The 19,897-nt window shown below is 39.9% G+C and overlaps 1 protein-coding gene and 1 non-coding gene across 2 annotated transcripts; one reads left to right on the top strand and one right to left on the bottom strand.

Annotated features, from left to right (window-relative positions):
* Positions 1-6,492: 6,492 nt before the first annotated feature.
* Positions 6,493-6,581, bottom strand: trnay-gua (transfer RNA tyrosine (anticodon GUA)). The gene is given in 2 exon segments: positions 6,493-6,528; positions 6,545-6,581. It is a non-coding gene; the product is annotated as a tRNA-Tyr (tRNA).
* Positions 6,582-7,732: 1,151 nt separating this feature from the next.
* Positions 7,733-18,249, top strand: ppp2cab (protein phosphatase 2 catalytic subunit alpha b). Its single transcript, XM_026181846.2, has 7 exons — positions 7,733-8,089; positions 15,820-16,029; positions 16,155-16,328; positions 16,437-16,526; positions 16,648-16,809; positions 17,163-17,281; positions 17,441-18,249. Exons 1-7 carry the CDS (start codon positions 7,988-7,990, stop codon positions 17,511-17,513), a joined length of 930 nt encoding a protein of 309 aa, XP_026037631.1. The 5' UTR covers positions 7,733-7,987; the 3' UTR covers positions 17,514-18,249.
* The last annotated feature ends 1,648 nt before the right edge of the window (positions 18,250-19,897 follow it).

Genomic DNA, 19,897 nt, shown 5'->3' with positions numbered 1-19,897 from the left:
TCTCCTCCTCCACAGTATCATTGCCCAACTTTCCAAAACAACCCATTTAACACCATCCTGTCTTCTGCCACACCGCACATACCTCGGATACTGTTGTTTACAAGGGGGTTCAGCCATTTTCTCCTGATTGCCTGGCAAGGACATCAAACATAGTCTGCATCTGCTCGCCTGGAATTAAGAGAGCTTTTCTCCAAACCTCCTTGGCACACACAGTGAATATAAATTTAGACATTCAATAACAACAACAGTGGCAGCAGCAGGTACCTAACTAGCTTTTGTATCCAAATAGGAACTATACCAGACACTAATGCTTAATGGTAAGTTGCAGCTGACTGCTGGTAGTAAAAGATGGTACATTAGAGCTCACATTGGCTCCATACTGCTACAGCACACTGTGCAACTTTGGATTAACCTCTTGTATTATGTTACCTGCCATTGCTGCTCTCCTCTTTGTGTAATAATGTCATCACTTCTATATGTAGAAGCAAACTTTCAGGACACTCTGTCATCACTGTAGTTATGCAACACTTAGCAATGAAGGCTAACTAATTCACCTGTCAAAAAGGCAGCTCCCTTGTGAATTAGCTTTTACATAGGGATTGTTGGTCGTCATCAATTGGAGCGTAGAGGTGTTGGACAGGATGCAGGAAACTAATGCACCTGAAGTCCCAAAACAACACAAAATCCACAAAACAGGAGCCCAAATACACAGAGCTTTATGGACAACACAGAACAGTGTCTGTGTTTCAAACTAACAAGAAACAGGAGTGCCGAAAACAGGTGAAAACAATCAGAATGATCACAAAGCAGCAAGTAAAATGAAACGAAAACAACTTTGCTAACAGACATGAACACAAACTGGGGCATTGATGTGTCTAGAAGGGAGGTGTGGCACTAGCCCACTTTAAATATGATTGGTCCCCACTAGTGCCACCCCAACACAACCAAGTTAAAACCGACAATCCCCAACATCACTGGATGAGATCATGGATAGGACCAGTAGGAATATAATTTATATAATAGATTATAGTTTTCATTTTACTCCAGTATATTCTGAATACTGAATTACTGCACTTCATAATCCATACTATTTATTTTTAAAGCTTTATTATTTTAATAATAACATTATTATCATGTCAAGCTACTGAGCAACATATAAGTAATTAAAACCATCAACAGTTGTAAGATTAAAGAGATATACATATCAATGATTCATTGATTATGTTCCAATAATCTCCAAGTGCCATTACACATGAATGCTTTTACTTTAGGTACTTTGAATACATTTGAATATACAACCTGTGGCATGGTAAGCTACTTAAGTAGGATTATAACTTGTACTCAAGTAAAATGTCTAAATACTTTTTTCCTACTTTGCAACACTTTACAACTCTCCATCATAAGATTGTTTAAATTCTTATGCACCTCAACATTTCACACTATAAATCTGTGGAAGAACACAGCGCTGCATATGAGCTTGAAAATATGGTTTATCACCACTTATCTACACGTATTAAATAGTTCTGAGTGAACATTCGGATTTCCTGTGGCCCCACTTGATGCGTTCTTGGTCCCTTCTTTTCCGCCTCTTCAAAATAATGTTGTCTTGCTTCTGCTGACTTTCAATCTATTTTATCCACCACATACCCCCTCCTGCTACCTACTCTCACTACAGATCACAAAGTAATCTGGAAACATAAAGTTCAATGGAGGCATACGTGCAGTAGATCTGGATAGGGTAGTGCCCTCTTTTCAAAGGGACACTGAAGAATCTTCATCTTTCGTATTTGGGACAGGATTTTAACCGAAAACCAACTAAGGAGATCAGCTAAATGCAGGCAGAGTGTTTACGGTAGACGGGAAAATCATCACGGTGTGCCTGCTTGGATGGCTGCCCACTCCACTGGCTGGGAAAGCCAGGGCCACAACAATCAGGCAGCCTGGATGAGCTTTTCACAAAGTGATCAATGAAATGTTAATGTGGAAAACAACGATCCAGAGAATGCTTATCGTGATCTAAAATAGACTACAGGGTCACCGTTTAAGAGACTTGAAACTTGATGAACTGTAAGCTTATCATGAGTCAAGTGGAAAATAATGTGGAAAACTGTATCATGATCCACTATGTTTACGTAAACATGAGAAGAGGAGCGGCTCATCAAAGGAGGGATCTGAAATTCAATCCCCTCGTTGATTAGCGTGATCCAGAGGGAGATACTGGTTAGATTTTACTTCAAGGATGCAGCCGATGCTTTTGTGTCCTTTCTGAGCAAAGCAGAAGATGACTGCTTGTTTCCATTGTGACCTTGCAAACAGAAATTTCTAATTATGAGGAGTGCGCTCTTGAAAATTTGCTTGATTACATGAATTGCTGTTGCAGGAGAGGCTCAAATGGGAAAAACAGAGAGGGGGGAAAAACTGCCAGGGACATTTTAATCTGCTTTTTATTAAAAACAAACAAACAAAAAAAACCAAAAACCCAGTGGGACAGATGCGTCATTGCAGCACAGATACATCCTCTGTAGGACTGTGTGATTGTTGTATGAGGAAAATAGATGTATTGGTGCATTTCTTTCTCTCAAATAGAGCTTAACAATAATAGATGGTCAATTTCAGGGAGATAACATTCCCCTCACTGATGCTGAACATTAAGAATTAAGATCATTGCTGGAATCGCTGGAATGCCCATGATTAATATACACTGTCTGAAGATATTTAGTTTCTTGATGTCATGTCTGATTGTTATAAGAGCACTCAGAAAATTGAGAAGCAGTTTTTCCTTCAAAAAGTAATTGATGGTTGTGAAGCAGCAAAGCTTCCCAATTTAAGATATGATAATTATTAATTTGCCGTGACAAACTTGAACATGTGCCAGTGTGTTGGAAGAGCAGATATAGCCTTTGATCTCTGTTATTGTTTCATGTGTGGTCTCTGTTTGTGGTAAAGGCTGCATTTGCCTTTGAATGGACCTGGATATGCTTGTGTCAAGCTTTCATAAGTCTGCTGAAAATCTAGAGCTACATCAAGACTGACATGTACTGGCTTTCCTGGATGGTATATGGTTATTCTTTTAGACGTAACCCCTATGACCTCTGTCAGCCTCTGCTCACAACAGTCTTGACAAGTCTCTGGCACAAGTCTCATGCCTCTGTTTGAGTATTGAATAGAATAGAAGAGAGCTGAATAGAATAGAATAGAATAATCCTTTAATTGTCCCACAAAGGGAAATTTGGTTGTAACAGCAGCCAGAAAGACACATATACAACAAACAGGACACAGAACAGAAACATACACAATTTTTCTTACATATTTACATTAAGGACAATGGTTACTATAAACCAGTAATTTGATACTGTACAGTTATCAAATTAAAAAAAAACTACAGATAAGAGGCAAACCAGGTTGTAGTGCGAATCAGTTGATTAAATTGTTGCAGTTACAGCTCAGATGTAAACATCTGTGTTTGTTGGGGGCAGTTCTGATTGTACAGTCTGACAGCTGCAGGGAGGAAGGACCTGCGGAAACGCTCCTTCATGCATCGAGGATGCAGCAGTCTGTCACTGAAGGAGCTCTGCAGTTCAGCAACATTTACATGCATGGGGTGGGAGACTCTGTCCATCAGAGATGTTATTTTGGCCAGAGTCCTTCTGTCTCCCACCACCTGCACTGGGTCCAGGGTGCATCCCAGAACAGAGCTGGCCTTCCTGATGAGTTTATCCAACCTCTTCCTGTCAGCTGCTGATAAACTGCTGCTCCAACATACCACACTGTGAAAAATGACAGATGCCACCACAGAGTCATAGAAGGTCTTTAAAAGGGCTCCCTGTACTCCAAATGACCTCAGCCGCCTCAGCAGGTAGAGTCTGCTCTGACCCTTCCTGTAGAGAGCATCAGTGTTGTGGCTCCAGTCCAGTTTATTATTCAGGTGAACACCCAGGTACCTATAAGAGTCCACTATCTCAATGTTCACTGGTGTCAGTGTGGTGTGTCTGCGTCTCCGGAAGTCCACCACCAACTCCTTGGTTTTCCCGGCGTTGATCAGCAGGTGGTTCTGCTGACACCAGTCTACACCAGCGGTGACCTCCTGCTGACACAAACAATTAGACTATACAGTTAAGTCATGACAGAGAAGCTACAGTCAGAGCAGCAAAACAACAGATGTAATAAATAAGGGAATAGCAATAAAACTGCACTTGCTTGCCTTGAGCTTGTGGTAATTTGAAGGCAGAATTGTAAATGACCTGAAAATCCTTTAAGGCAACAGTTTTAGTATCAAAACAGACAGCTACTGTAGGTCAAAAATGGAAAGGGATCATTTTGATGGTTAGCACAAGACACCTGGATTTGTATCCACTGGCCAGCTGAGCTGCCCCCCACAGTCCAAAGACATGCTTCCAGGGTCAGTTGGTGATTGTAAATTGGCCACAGATGTGATTATAGGGGTTCTCTGTGGCAGCCCCTCCAGGGTGTACCCTGGTGTTTGGAAAGGTTCTGGTACACGTGACCCATAGATAAGCAGAAGAAAAAGCATTTGTTTGTGTTTGTGGTTTTTTTTTTGCTTTTTTACATATTTGTCAAACATTTATTATTTTTTTTCAGATCATCAAGCAAATTTTAATCTTAGAGAAAGAAAACAACATTCAGCATTTAAGTGATGATTACATTTATTATGGAGAAAAGCTATCCATTGTTAATGAATTAGTTGTGATTAACCACATTTTTTTGGAAAGCTGATGTCAATTTCATTAGTGATACGTAAGCCTGGTTGCTGCCAGACATGTTGACTCAAGAATCACTTAAATAGAACCTGTCTGACAAAATGAAATAGGCTAAAAGATCTCAAAAAGCAACACATCATATCACAATCTCAAGAAACAACTTAGAAACAAAGTCATTGACATTTATCAGTCTGAAAGGGGTTACAAAACCAATGGAGAAAACCTGGAACAGTGATGAACCATCACAAAGGCTCATCTTACATTTGCCAAAAAAATAACAAATCTTAATGATCCCCAAGACTATTGGGAAAATGTCTTTTTGACTGATGATGAAAAGTTGACCTTTGTGGAAGGTTTGAATCCTGTTGAATCCTGTGTAAAACTAACACAACATTTCATAGAAAGATCATACCAACAGTCAAACATGGTGGTGGTAGTGTGATGGTCTTGGGCTGTTTTGCTGATTTGGGACCAGAACAACTTGCTGTAAATGATTGAACCATGAATTCTGCTGTCTGACAGAAAATCCTGGTGGAAAATATCTGTCCATCAGTTCCTGTTCTGAAGCTCAAGAACACTTGGGTTTTGTAGCGGAACAATAATCCAAAACACACCACCGAAGTCCAACTGTGGAAAAACAAACAAACAAACAAACAACAAAACAAATCGAGGGTTTGGCCCATTCAAAGCCCCAAATTTAATCCAACTGAGATACTTTGATACTTTCTTAAACAGATCATTCATGCTGGGAAAATCTCCAATGTGACTGAATTAAAATAATTTCACAAAGAAGAGAGGGTTAAAGTCCTTCCACCACAAAGTAAAAGAGCAAAGAGACAAAGTGAAAGAGTGAAAAGACAAACTGAAAGTATCAATTATCGAAAACACTTGTTTGGAGTTCTTACTGCCAAGGGTGGCACAACCAGTTATTAGATTTAGGGGGCAATTACTTTTTTACATAGTGCCAGTTTTGGATAGCTTTTTTTCTTTAATAAATGAAATCATCAAATTCCAGTATAAACTATATATATATATATATATATATATATATATATATATATATATATATATATATATATATATATATATATATATATATATATATATATATATAAAGACAGAATAAACTAAAGACAAACTGACAAATGTTGTTCTGGCTGATTAGAAAAGATGTGGGATCCCTGCTCCACACAGAGCCCCCAGCTAAAATAAATATGATTTATTATGTTACCAGTTTAATTGAGTCTGGGATTAACTGGGACCAGGCTTAGTAAAGTCTCCATTCTTTTATGTTTTTGCACAATACAAGAGAAGACCTGCTTTGGACTTCACATAACAGTATGATATAATAGGTCTATATTTAGAGTTAAAGAAGAACAACAGGTCGTATGCTGAATTGAAACTGTTAAAGCCGCAGTCAGAAACTTTCAGTTTGTCATACATATAAAGAAGGTTCTTGTGAATCGACTGCAGGGTCATTGCTGAAAGTGTCAGCAAATTCATCCCAAAAAGGTTGTTGCCACATTCTAACAAACTGCTTGGTATGGGATGAACAATGTTCACAATTAAAGCTTATCCCCCCCCCCATTTTTCTAGTTCGAAATATTTCCTGAATTGTTGCTCTCATCCTCAGTCACTGAGTCCTTTTGCATAATTTCAAAGAACAGAAGGGGCTTGACCATGCTGATTAATTCACATATAGTAAATGGTAAATGGACTGATTCTTATTTAGTGTTTTTCTACTATCCCGGAGTACTCAAAGCACCCAAAAAGCTCCTTCGAGCCGGAGTTGAACCAGCGACCTAAGGATTCCTGCTATCATATACCTACAGTCCTCCGCTCTACCAACTGAGCTATCGAAGGGACATGCCTAAATACAGGCAATTAAATAAATTGACCTGGGAACTGTAGTTTTTATAAAGTGCCTCATAAACGATTCAATATAGGTAAATATGGTTTGGAAATATAGTGTTATTTAAAGGTGAACTTGGTGTTTCTGTGAAGAGAGAACTTTTTGTGAAAGATTAACTCTGATTATGTTTATTACAGTGATGAATCATAAGTGCACATTGTGACGCACAGATGTATTATATTATCAACGAATCTTTAATCGTTGTTTTTGTTAGAAAGTCACTGGCTTTAGGACTGAGTCTGAGTGAGATCACTTGGCAGTTTTGCTGATACCGTACACAAACAATAAACTCCTTTAAATGGGCCTAGCGACCTTTATTTATGACCGAAAACTGAGAGGAATGAATACAATGCGGAAGGTAAGCCTGTTAAAGAAAGCGTGGTTAAAAGACAACGCTGTCTTTTGTTTTGTTTACATTTTTTGGCCTTGACAACAAGGAGGTAAAACAGTGACATCATGGCCACAACGTGAAATGCACGGCATGCTTTCACAGAGCCATGACGTATTCTCTTTGGTTTGTGTTAGTAACTTCCCCAATAAACAGCGAGCCAATGAAACTGCACAGGAAGCAGCTCAGCGAACCAATCAGTGAGTAGCCTTCATAGGTCTCTGGTTGCTTCGGGCGGCGCTCTGTTTTTAGTAAAGGTAGACCACACAGCGTTAGACCGGAAATTATTAGATTTTTCAACAATACCCTAGTCTGACGCAATCTTCACATAATAATAACAATCATCATAAAAATAATATATCCTCAAACATCTACCATAATAGACGACATTCTGGGATATATGTTATGTATATTTACCAACCTTTGTCACTGTGTAAGTTTCAGAGTGTGGCAGAAATTTATTCAGACCATGTTTACTTGAGCTGTTTACATAAAATTAAAATTTACATACGTAGAAAAGTTGTAAAAGGTGGTCAATTAAAGACTCTTATTATTTTTTTTTCGATTATTTGCCGGATGCTAGTTTTTTCTAGTTGCATTGTTGTTATGTTTAAGCCTAGCAAGTTCTTCTTCTTATTTTTTTCTTTTAGGTAAGGGTGTATTTCAGAACTTGTCCGCCGAGAAGCTTTTATTTCGAAGCACAACCGGAAGTTTGTTATTTGCTCGCCAGCGGCTCGACAAGGGTGGATCCTTAACTGTCACCTCTCCCTCCCTCTCCCAGTTTCAATTCAGTCAAATCATCACAGTGATCTGGCAGTTAGCGATACATGCGCCTATTAGTAAGAGAGTGATTAGCTTCTACTGTGGCCATTTTGTAAGCCCTCGAGAGACGGTAACCTCTGGGAGAGTCGTCTCCTAACCCGAATTAGCTAACGTGACAAACTGCAGCAAACCCGAAAACACACAGAAATGGACGAAAAGGCGTTTACGAAAGAACTGGATCAGTGGATCGAGCAGCTCAATGAATGCAAGCAGCTGTCCGAGGGACAAGTAAAAACACTATGTGAAAAGGTAAGATTTTATTTTTTAATTCCCTCCCTTAACTTATTGCTAACGTCTTCTCCCTCCTCACCGCCGCCTTCCAGACATTCTTAAAATGGCGTCTATCGTGTACATTTCACTGCGTTGTGCATGGATTTGACAATCATTACGAGTTGCCCCAGACTTCTGTTCTGTTTAAACAGCTTTACACCGCTAAATAAGAAATTACATGTGGTAGTTTTCGGGCTTCTTGGTGCTTTACCGGGCAGCTAGAATGACCCACAAGCTTTGAATTCAAGTCACATACCACATTTACAGCCCTTCTCATTCACACTGACAGTGACTGCAGCATCTCTTAGCCGTGCTACTGAGTGGAAGTGCTCTGCCTCATTTTATGCCTCAGTATTTATGTATGGAAGCTGTTAGAAAATAGTAAAAGAAAAATGTGGCCAGCTGGCATCAAAATGGAAAGAGATAAAGTTGATTTCTTGTGAGAAAGTCAGGCTTTTGGGCTCCTTTTGTTTAGCCTATTAAGGTTGATTGTATCCAGTTTAGGTGCAGCCACTTGGAGCAATGAAAAGGTGAGGAAAAGCTTACTGTGTAGCTCTCGGCACAGGGTAATAAATCCAGCCAGTCAATTTATATCGAGGAGGGTTTTTTTTCCTGCAATAAAAAAAGAAAAAGAAAGTTGGCACCTACTTAAGACATTTGGCCCTCCAATTATAACAAGTTATTTCTAAGTGGGGCTTAGTTTAGTCGAGCTTAAAATACATTTTTGGTTATCCAATGACCAAAAAAAATAGCAAATTGCTCAGACTTGTTAATTAAGGTAACACAGTCTGTTTACCTTCACTACATGTGGATGAGTAATGTTTGTTTATGTAGCCAAAGCCCCATCAGTGCCCTAAATGTGCTCTATAGTCTCTGCTGCTCCCAGCCAAAGATAACAAACATGAGAAACCACTGGGCTCTGCACTGTCCACCACTTCTTATTTATGCTAAATTACAATGCAAATGTATTTCCTGCTCCTTTGGTTCTGTATGCGTTGTTCTTAGGTGTTCTCATTCTTGTTCGCTGAGTGCAAAACTTTGTTTCACATCAAATGTTAGAATGACAATAAAAATCCTTTAAGCCAAGAAACACCCTGAATGAGGGCTAGTCTAAATGAGAGAAACGCCTCCTGTAATTCGGCACAATTCAGCAACAGCAGACACTGCAGTCTCCTAAAACACCGCAAGTCTTAATCAAGGCAATTTCCACAAACATCGTGCCATCAAAGTAATAATCTTGTTAGTTTTTAATTAGATGTGCCTAATAAACTGCCAGCTGATTGTGTGTGTGGTGCTTTTTTTTTGCCCCTCAGCAGCTCTCACAGGTAGTCAGGAAACTGAGTCCATTATCTACCTTCTGTTTACTCATGTCTATAAATGGAGAGGATGACTTGTTCGAGGCAATAATGTGGGCGGTTTTCAAACTTAAACATGACCTAATGGATGAAAGTGATGCCTGGCCTGAATTGTAATTTTCAATTTGAGTTCCTTAGTCCTTTGCTCTATTTTTTTGCATCACTGCTTTGGAAACATAGAATTAGTTAAAAATAGCTGAAAAATGACTTGATGGTAATTTCCCTCAGACGCTGACCTTTGATGTTATCATCACAGTGTGAAGTTGACCTTTAAGCTGGTGTAAGGTGGTTCCTTCCTTTACTATTATAATTTTTTTTTTTTTTTTTAAACTAACCTTAATTAACTTGTTATGAGTGTTGTTATGCCCATATGCTTCTGCTTTGGTTGATAACTGGCCATTTGATTTTGTGGTCTGAGCTGAGCTTAACCCCAATCTCCCTGCTCTGTGCTGATTTCCGGCTCTGGATGTCTGGTTGTAAAGGAGCATTTACTCTTAAACATTTTACCACTGTTCTCTCCTCAGATTGTTTTAATTAATACTCTTTTTGTTTGGGTTTTGGATTTGTTTTTTGTGCTTTTTAATCCTGATCTTGATCTGTCTAGGATTTCTGTTTCTAGAAAGCTCTCTTGCCCAAAGCGTGCTATATATTGTTGCTGCCTTGGGTCATGGTCCATTTTTAGGCTTCCCCCTGCTGGAGAATTGACACCCTGTCCTCTGATTGTTAGATTTATGTGTCAGAAGTCAAGTGACTGACACCATAACTTGACAGCGTATATAGTGAATATTATAAATTTGCTGTTAGGCTTTATGCTGACAGAAGAGGCTTTTTCTTTTCTTTTTTTCTTTTCTTTTTGGACAGTCTTCAGAGTCTGTTTTTCTTTTTATGCTGCTACCATGTTTGGAGTTCTGTGTGCTGAAGTTTAAAGGTCTGGTATTCTCAAGTGGAACGTTAATCCCAATATTTGTTTCCATTTGAGTCCCAGTAATTTTAAATGCTCATTACACTGTGTATCAGTAAAGGGACGGGATCCTTTCCATAGGGCTTAGAGGGATGGTGGTGGTGGTGGTCAGTGCTTAGCTGGGCATATAAATTGGCCTTTTTATTAATGGAGTTAGTTGGAAAGCACACAGGGATTGTTTATACTAGCCTCTTTTATTTAGCACATAGTTTTTTTTCTGTATGTTGAACTATCTCAAAGACAGACGGATCTTGCGAACACTTGTTAATACAGCTATACTGGCACAGCACATTAAATCCCGACTGATATAGGATTTTTGAGAGTGATGACAATATTCAGGGATTTAAAATGTGATATCTCAGCAAGTCTTTTCTTTACAGACACACAAAAAATGATTTCTCCAACTGTAACTGAAGATTTTCCTTTAAATAAATCCTTACTGAGATATTATGATAATTCAGTTTGTTTACTTGTCATAATAAGTCATAAATTGCCCGTATACTCTCCGCCAGACTCAGCCAGCTGTCATGTTTGTGGCATTGCAAGCACGTGTTGCTGACAGGGGAGTTGCAGGCTGCCACATCAACACTTATAACATGGTTGAAGGGTGTTTCTCCTGCCTCCTCTTTACCTTTTAAATCTCTATATATCATCTGTAATAAATACTGATATTGGTATATCAGCAAACGGCTAATAATTGAGTGATACATCTGCGATACAGCACATGTGCTGTAGATGGAAGAGCTGCACAAATGATGCAGCGTTCCTCTTTCCTGTTTCCTTCCTAATGGAGCAAAGATGCCATTAAAGCAGCTGAGGGTGGGTGGGTGGGTGGGGGGCTGTATCATTGTCAGGAGCCCAGTTTCTCCACACTGTCTACTTGTATCTGTCCATCCACCCCTCCCACCCAGTGAATGTTGTTTATACATTCAGCAGAAGGCTCCCACACAACATCCTCCCGGATTTTAAAAATAGCCGAGGATATGATTGATTGTGAGTTGCATCACTAACACTGTGAAAGCCTTTGTTGCTAAGGGGATCAGAGTGTGTGACTCAGGATAACACTGTTCATTGTGACTCAGATAGAGGCCGTGTTTGTTTTGGGGATGCGTGTGGGTGCAGAGGAATGAGATGTGCTGTGTAATCTGCCCTTCCAGTTGTCTCACAAGAAGGCCGGTCATACCAGAGCCTCAGCCTGGTGTCAGTGTGCTGAGATGCAATGCTTTGAAGTGTTCCTCTGTTTAACGTGATTAATTGCGATTTTAATTTTTTCCCCAGTTTGCATTATCGTAGGCTCCTCACTCTTAAGAGTCTGGATGTTGTTGCAAAAGTTGTTTGTTTCACAGAAGTAAGATCATTGGTTTGACAATTTAGCACTGAGCCAGGTTTGAATTAGGTGACTGCAGACTGGGGTCTGCTTACTGGATACTGGTTTGATGTTGCCGTCAATTTTGCAGAGAAAATGTGATTAAATGAATAATGTGTCACAGATGGGGAGAGTTAACCTTTTTGTGACCTTCTGCTTTTTCCTTTGGCCAAAAATAAACCTATTAAAGGGTTACATAATCATCCAGAGATGGTTTCTGTGTGTAATATTGTAAGCTCCTTATTGTATTATATGTAGATTTATATATTTTTTGGATTGGCCTCTTTTTTTTCTATTCTATTTATTTGTTCTCCTTCATCTTTTTGTGCTACTTTGTTTCTACTTCATTTAAGCCATATTTGTATAGCGTGTGTTTTTTGGTATTTTGGCTGCAGTCAGCCACAGTCATTTTCTTATCTTTCGAAACATGTTAACTTGGTCTACTTCATCTTGAATCTTGCGTTGGGTGAACCATCTTGAAGGGTAGATAAGAAATGCAATGACGCAGGTGTGTAGAGACCTCTAAAGTGTGCCACAGTGATGCAATAATTTGGTCACATTGCTGCAGTTGACCCACTTGTTAGAACTGATGTCATCTGCTTGACCTTTTTTTGTATCTCTGGTTGACTCATTAAAAAAACATCAGAAATGGATGTTTGCTCGGTGGTCTTTGAGTGCATCCAAGGCAAAATGAGTTGTGAAATACATGTCATCAAAATTCATACTGTCGTAGCAGAAATGCTGATGAAATCAGACATAACCTGCCACCATTTGTCTGCTGCTCGTGTTAATTATTTTTTACAGTGGTTTCACTCGGTGAGGTTGGCAGTATGCATAACATTCAGCTACCATAAATCAGGAGTGAGGTCATTGCTTGTGGTTACAGTCTTGCAGAGCTGTCAGATTTATTTCACCTGAAGCTGTCTGCAGGTGAGCCTTTGGCTGGTTCTTCCACACTGATGGGCTGATTTAGCTGACCAAAACTGCTGACTTCATGTCGGGGCTCTTGAATAAGCACTTTGTTGAACGCAGGCCGTCCTGCGCCTTGAGTGCAGTCGTAATCTGAGCAGAGTTTGCTCTCTGTGGCAGGTGTGATCTGTACTTTGGACGAGGTGCTTGAGTAATCAGTGCGGTCATCCTTTTTCACAATCACAGCTTTCCAGAGTACATACTGTTACTGGACATCTCGTGGATAAACAGTTGCCTCACACACTGTTTTGTGGATTTCACTAAATCCGATCTCAAATTTCGAGAAGTGAAAAGTCCTAACATCAGGTCACACTGTATTGATTTACCTTCTCCAGTTTATGTAATATTTAATCGGAAGTTAATCCCAGGTGATAAAAGTGACATTTTGTGAAGGATATTGACAGGCACCCCACCCCTTTTTTGTGCATAAAGCTATAAAGAGACAGCACATTACATTAATCAAGTTATCAGTTTACCCAATCTGGGACGCAGAGGTGACACCTGATACGTCACTGAACACATTACACATCGACTTTAGTGTAAGGTTACAGAGCCGAAGATCAAATGTTACACCCAAAAACTTGTTAAGAGCGTTCAAATGATAAATGGATGGATGCAGACGCTCGTGGGTCGGTCACAAATACGAAGCCAAAGGCTCACATATCTTTTTGTGATTTCCTCACATTTCATTGTGTATGTACTCAGTGGAAAACCTTGATGTGTCGGTAGATAACAGTCCTCGTAGCTCTTTTCTTAACTGAGCTGTGCCTGACGTATTTGAGGCCTGGTTATAGAACAAAATGACTGGGTTTGCATCTCTGCCTATGCAGCTACTGTTGGAAAAACCCAGAAACTCTTTTAAAGGTTATCAAACCACATCTTTATTGAGAAATAATGAGATGTCAAAACTCGTCATGAAGCGTACAGAGGAGCTCGTCAAATTCCGTCTCTTTGCGGGAAAGAGTTCATTTGTTTTGTTGAACTTTATTTGCTCATATTTAATTGTGCTTCTATCTTTTTTGTATTATTTACCTTATTGAAATACTTGTTTTGGTTGCTTCTGAGTAAAAAAAATATAGTCGTAAAAGTCTAATTTATTTTATCTGTGTGCAGTTGCCGTTTTTATTGAAACTATTTTAGCTGGAGAGTTCCTCAGACATGGTGGATAACCTCAAGGCTGAGGAAATAACACATTTTATTTCTTTATTGAATTTATATTTCTCATCTGCCTTATTGGGAAAGTGAATAGTAGTAATTGTGCTCAATAACAAAAAACTGTTTAGATTCCTATCACTGTTGCGTGATTTTGCGAGACTAATTTAGTCTTTTTAGCTCTTCTCCAGTTATACAGTGTTTGAATTGCATGTTGTGCTTAATTAAACTGAAACTGTGAGCAAAGGAAATGAAGAAGTTGAGTGCAGAGCGGTGAAAAGTAAAGAGGATCCCAGACAGCCTGACCTGGCCTACTTAAAGTGCGTGTTTGTTTGCTTGTTTATTTCCCCTCACGCCACTAATAAGGGTTGGCGTGAGATTGGGATGAAAACTTATCGCTGTTTGACTTTAATGCAGACATCGAGAATATTCTCCTGGGCTTAGCAGCTCAATTGCTTTAAAGGCAGAAACAGCGGTCAGCCTGCCAAGCTAAGCCCAGTCACTGAAAAGCCTCCTGCCTCATGGCAGTATGGGCACGTGGAGGGGCGTGCTTTATATAGGTCAGCATTGTGCGGCGATGCAACTCTGTCCTTTTGACTCTGTTTGTCCCATCTGCTGTTGACAGGCCAGCTATAGCACTCTGACTCTGTCGATTCTCTCTCTCACCCTGTTGTTTAAAGGGGACAGTATGCACGGCTGCTCAGATTGCGTCGTTGACAAAACATTAGGCTTTCGTGGCTGGAAGAGAGCCACGTTAGACTGACTCTAGGAACGGGGCTTGTTGTGGGTGTCCAGATTTAGTATTGATGCTGTTTAAAGTGTTCTCCTATTGTTTTGTTTTAATCTGGCAACTGCAGCTAAAGACCGCATAACAAGCAGGCAGCTGGCTGGTGAAAATGATTCACAGAATGCCAGGGTATATTTTTAAGCTGGAAAAAAATACACATTTCTACCCCCTCCCCCCCAAAGAAAACCCTGCTCTGAACTGAGAGGCTCCAAAAAGTGGTGGTTCAAATAAAATATCAGCTTCAGGTTTTTGGTGTGTATTTTTCCTGTGTGCATTGAATGAGACAGCAGTATCCTATTTTTTTTCCACCCCCAGAAGCATTAGCTGTAGGCCACACAGTGACTCACGCTCGGCAGGTTTTCGACTGCTTCACGGTGAATTCTGAGTCGATTGAACTATGTCTAAGAATAACATTTCTCATCGCATCTACTTTTAGCTGTAGCGGTCATGTTACATTGCTACAGCACTTTTGGCTTTGGTTGAGTCCTCTTAAATGAATAATCAGAGCAAACCAAGTGTTTTTCCATCCAGAAGTGGCAGCAGCCAGTCTCCAATCTTTTTTTTTTTTTTTGGGTTGTGGAGCATCACACTAATTGATTTTTTTGGGAAATGTTGCAGTGCAGCCAGAGCTGCAATTCCAAGCACTGCAAGCCAGACCTGCAGGAAACTAATAAAAGACACACACACGCACACACACACACACGCATTTTAGAGGCTTACATCCATAGAGAGCTTCTGGTGGTGGTGTTTCGGTTTATGCTATAATCACTGTGTAGCATCTTAATGGATTCCCCGGAGGCTGATGTGGAAATTGGGGAGTGGGGATGTCAGGAAATTGTCCAGCTCTCAAATAAAGAACAAAGAATGACCCTGGAAATTACATTGTATTGTGCATGTGATTAACGGATCACATGACTTCCTCTGTGTTGGAACTAATCAGTGGCAGGTTTAGATGAATAAAACTTAAAATGTTCTTAGGCCATTGTTGCTTTGTCCCAGCTGCCTTTTGGTATTTCAGACTTGTACATTTTTGGCATGTTTCGGTAGTGGGGATCATTTGTTTTTCAAACCCTGAACCAGGCAGATTTATTTATTGAATTATTTCTTTTTTCCAACCAGGCAAAGGAGATCCTGACAAAGGAGTCAAACGTTCAAGAGGTGAGATGTCCGGTGACTGTGTGCGGAGACGTGCACGGCCAGTTTCATGACCTCATGGAGCTGTTCAAGATCGGAGGGAAGTCTCCAGACACAAACTACTTGTTCATGGGAGATTACGTGGACAGAGGGTACTACTCTGTAGAAACCGTCACTTTACTAGTAGCACTAAAGGTATGTGATATGTTCTGACATTTGACTTTGTCTAAACCTGAAATGTATTCATTTATTTATTTGAATGAGAATAAAAAAATAACATTCAGATCTTTTCTCTGCTATTTTTTTTTTTTTTTCCTCAGGTTCGCTTCCAAGAGCGCATCACAATCCTCAGAGGGAATCACGAGAGCAGACAGATCACGCAAGTGTATGGCTTCTATGACGAGTGTCTACGGAAATATGGTAACGCCAATGTTTGGAAGTACTTCACAGACCTGTTCGATTACCTGCCCCTCACTGCCTTGGTAGACTCTCAGGTAAGAATATAAACTCGGTTTCACATATGTAAGCGTAATGTTCTGAAAGAATCAAACATTAGTAGAGGAAATATTAATTAGATTCATGTTTCCTTCCTCTCCCTCTAGATTTTCTGCCTTCATGGAGGCCTGTCACCATCCATAGATACACTGGATCATATTAGGGCATTGGACCGTTTACAGGAAGTGCCACATGAGGTAACAATGACATTTTAAATACATCTATAATATTTGAAAGCTAAATTGAGCTAATAAGAGTGGCTGTTTAAGTCCATCCAGCCCATAAACCAATTTGTTTCCTCCTCCTTGTCTCCTGTAGGGTCCCATGTGTGACCTGCTGTGGTCGGACCCGGATGACCGCGGTGGCTGGGGCATCTCTCCGCGAGGAGCCGGCTACACATTCGGTCAGGACATTTCGGAGACTTTCAACCACGCCAACCGCCTCACATTGGTGTCCCGTGCCCACCAGCTGGTTATGGAGGTATGTCACTGGCTCATTTGATGTGCATACAAATAATCAATCTGCTGCTGAGGGGTGAATAAGCTCAGGAAAGACGGCTTGATTCCAACCGGCAGTCAGCACGCTAATATGAATTTAACTGCAACAAAGAGCCGTTACGATAAATGGCTCCTCCAACCTTTGGAAGTGCACTAACCGTACAAAAAATGGAGTTGAAAGCCTCGCTGCTACAGAGAACATCGGGACAAAATGGTTATATCACCATCAACCAGTCATACAGAGTTCAAGGGCGAGTTCAGTTTTAGATTTGCATTAGAGTTGCAGTTTATTCTGAATTATACATTTCCAGTGAATAATGCATCTGCCTCCCTCAGGGTTACAACTGGTGCCACGAGAGGAACGTGGTGACAATATTTAGCGCTCCCAACTACTGCTACCGCTGCGGCAACCAGGCGGCAATCATGGAACTAGACGACACCCTAAAATACTCTTTGTAAGTACCGAAAAGTCCTAAATCCTTTAGGTTTTATTTTAAACCCTGTAAAGTCTAAGGCACGATGCATTCTGGTAGCTTTGGGACCCAGCTGTAATTGTATATAAAACATATAGTGGTTAACAAATCGTATTTATTCTTTCTACTCCTTCTACCCAGCTTGCAGTTTGATCCAGCGCCTCGCAGAGGGGAGCCCCACGTCACTCGCCGCACCCCAGACTACTTCCTGTAAACTCTGATTATTGATTGCCCTTTGACATTTGTACAGTATGACTTTCAACTGATGACAACATGAACTGGGAGGGTGAGAGACTTGGGGTGGAGCAGGAGGCACACCGGTACACATTGTATATCAACACACACGAAAAAAACAACTATTTAAGCATTTAGCAAAAAACAATGTCCGTGTCTGAGGATGGACCAAAAAGTGTGTGCCATAATCATAACAATATCCATTGCCGAGGACTTGTATTGCGAATCTTCCCATTATATGGAAAAAACAAAACAGAAATGTTTAAATTCCCTTTCCTGTTACTGTGTAGCTGGACTGATGGCACCGAGGTCCAAGACATAAATTTTGCTACTCTGAATGCGGCTGTTTGAGTCCCACGCGCCATGGCTTATATTGAGTAGATCTGAACGTGATCTGTTTGCACTTTTGTAAATGAAAAGAAATGTAACATATGTCAAAATATGGAAAAGATTTCACACTACAGATGTTTGTTTGTTTTTTCCCTTTTTTTTCTTCTTCCCAACCCAAGCTCTACACAAGGTTTCTTGTTCTTGTTTTTTTAATTAATTATTATTTTTTGCTTTGTTTTGTTTTGTTTTTTGCAGTCACACAGCTTGGTGTTTAAGATTACATGGAGTGTTCATCCACTTCAGCTCACTGACTCCCTCTGAGCTACAGCATCTGTATTAACCAAACAATTTTATTAATAAAGACGAAGGTGGCTTCTTGATGTGAATATGCTCTTGTGTTTTTGCTTGTTTGTTTGTCCTCATATAAAACAATGTTATGGTTTGAATTACACTGTCCTTGCATTGTCCTGGGATTAAATTTCAATGTACATTGATGCCAACATTTACCACAATTTTGCATTTTCCCAGCGATGGATTTCAAGTATGAACGTGAGCACCCAGTTATTTTTTTTTAAAATCTTTTATCTCTTAGGAATGCTAATTAGAAGTGTTTTACTTATGATGATAAGTACTTTATCTCATATTTGGGGAATTATTTTTTGTTATAGCAATTTAAGTGATGATGCAAAGCCAATAATAAAATCTGGCAGATGCCTCTCAGCCAGATATCACTGTTTTATAGAAGGTGATAGCATGTGGTTAAGACTTCCGATGGCTGTCCTTGTCTCAGCAGAGCTGAAACAGACTGTTAGAGAAGGTGGTCAGGATCCACCATGATGGTTTGCTCTCCACCAGTGCTTCAAAAGTGTCCAGTTTGCTGCTAATCACAGAGCTAGCCTTGCTAGGCAGTTAATTTACTCAGTTGGTATCTCAGCTCTAAAGCTGCTCCTCCCCCAGCCAACCACAGTACAGGGAACATCAGTCACTACATCTCAGTGATAAAGTCTTCATTACTTTGCTGCATCCATTGATTTTTGAGGAAACCAAGCTTGCCCTTCTCATTCTGGTATACAACCTGTTGTCTATGTAGAAGCCCAGGTACCTGCACTCCTCAACCACATTAACAGGGTGAGTACCGGCAGTGGAGCTGTCCTCTTCCTTTCTGAAGTCAAGCACCATCTTTCTGGTCTTGTTCACATTCTGAAGCAGGTGATTGCTCCTAGACCACTCCACAAATTATGAGGTGAAACCTCAAAGAACATTAATATCCCCAAAGATAAGTGATCTTTTATGAACTTGGATGCTTATAGAACTAATACATTACAATTTATTAAAATGTTGACTGTATCTGACTTTTTATTTTTTAAATTAAAGTTTTTAGCTGTCATAACACCCACTGAATTTTTTTGTGTCCTACTGCAGCTAAAGTGCTGTGATGACTTACTATTTTGAAATTAAGTGGCATCAATTCAAGGATGACTTTCAATGAACACTTGAGCGCACCATGGAAACCGCTTGAGAGGATCCGTAATAGGGGAAAAGCGCCATCCAATGGTAGCTCTAAATACTACAATAAACGCTGCGGTTTGATAAACACCACATGCAGGGATATAATTTGGAAATTACTGTATGAAACAAGGCTTATTTAATATAATCTATCCCAAGTGAATCTTATATTCGTGAATATCTTTATATTTAAGATAGCATTTAGAATAACAGAATTTATTGCACTGATTTATAAACAATTAAAGTCATTGAAATGATTAACCTTCCTGTCGTGTTCGAAACGACGAGGCATGCTTTTAGCTTCAAAAGCTGAGAAATTTCTTTGTTATAATAACTGGGTTAAACACAAACTATAACAATATAGCTGAACTGATTAGAATAGTATGTAGCGCTATACATCCATCAATCCATTCTTTTCTGCTTATCCAGGGGGGACAGGTATAACGGTCGACCATCCAAAACAACGGACAGTGAAGAAAAGAGTGCACAAGGGGGAGCAGGTGGTTATATGATATGGAAACAGTGACC

Source organism: Astatotilapia calliptera, chromosome 10 (genome assembly GCF_964374335.1).
Source record: "Astatotilapia calliptera chromosome 10, fAstCal68.1, whole genome shotgun sequence".
NCBI classification, from domain to species: Eukaryota; Metazoa; Chordata; class Actinopteri; order Cichliformes; family Cichlidae; genus Astatotilapia; species Astatotilapia calliptera.
The sequence above is the reverse complement of the archived record's forward strand: the minus strand, read 5'-3'. Positions and strand labels throughout refer to the sequence as shown.

Coding starts and splice junctions, on each gene's coding strand:
- ppp2cab (XM_026181846.2), top strand. CDS start 7,988: ATGGACGAAAAGGCGTTTACGAAAGAACTGGATCAGTGGATCGAGCAG. Junction 16,527..16,647: donor TACAGGAAGTGCCACATGAG/GTAACAATGACA, acceptor TGTCTCCTGTAG/GGTCCCATGTGTGACCTGCT. Junction 16,810..17,162: donor CCCACCAGCTGGTTATGGAG/GTATGTCACTGG, acceptor TGCCTCCCTCAG/GGTTACAACTGGTGCCACGA.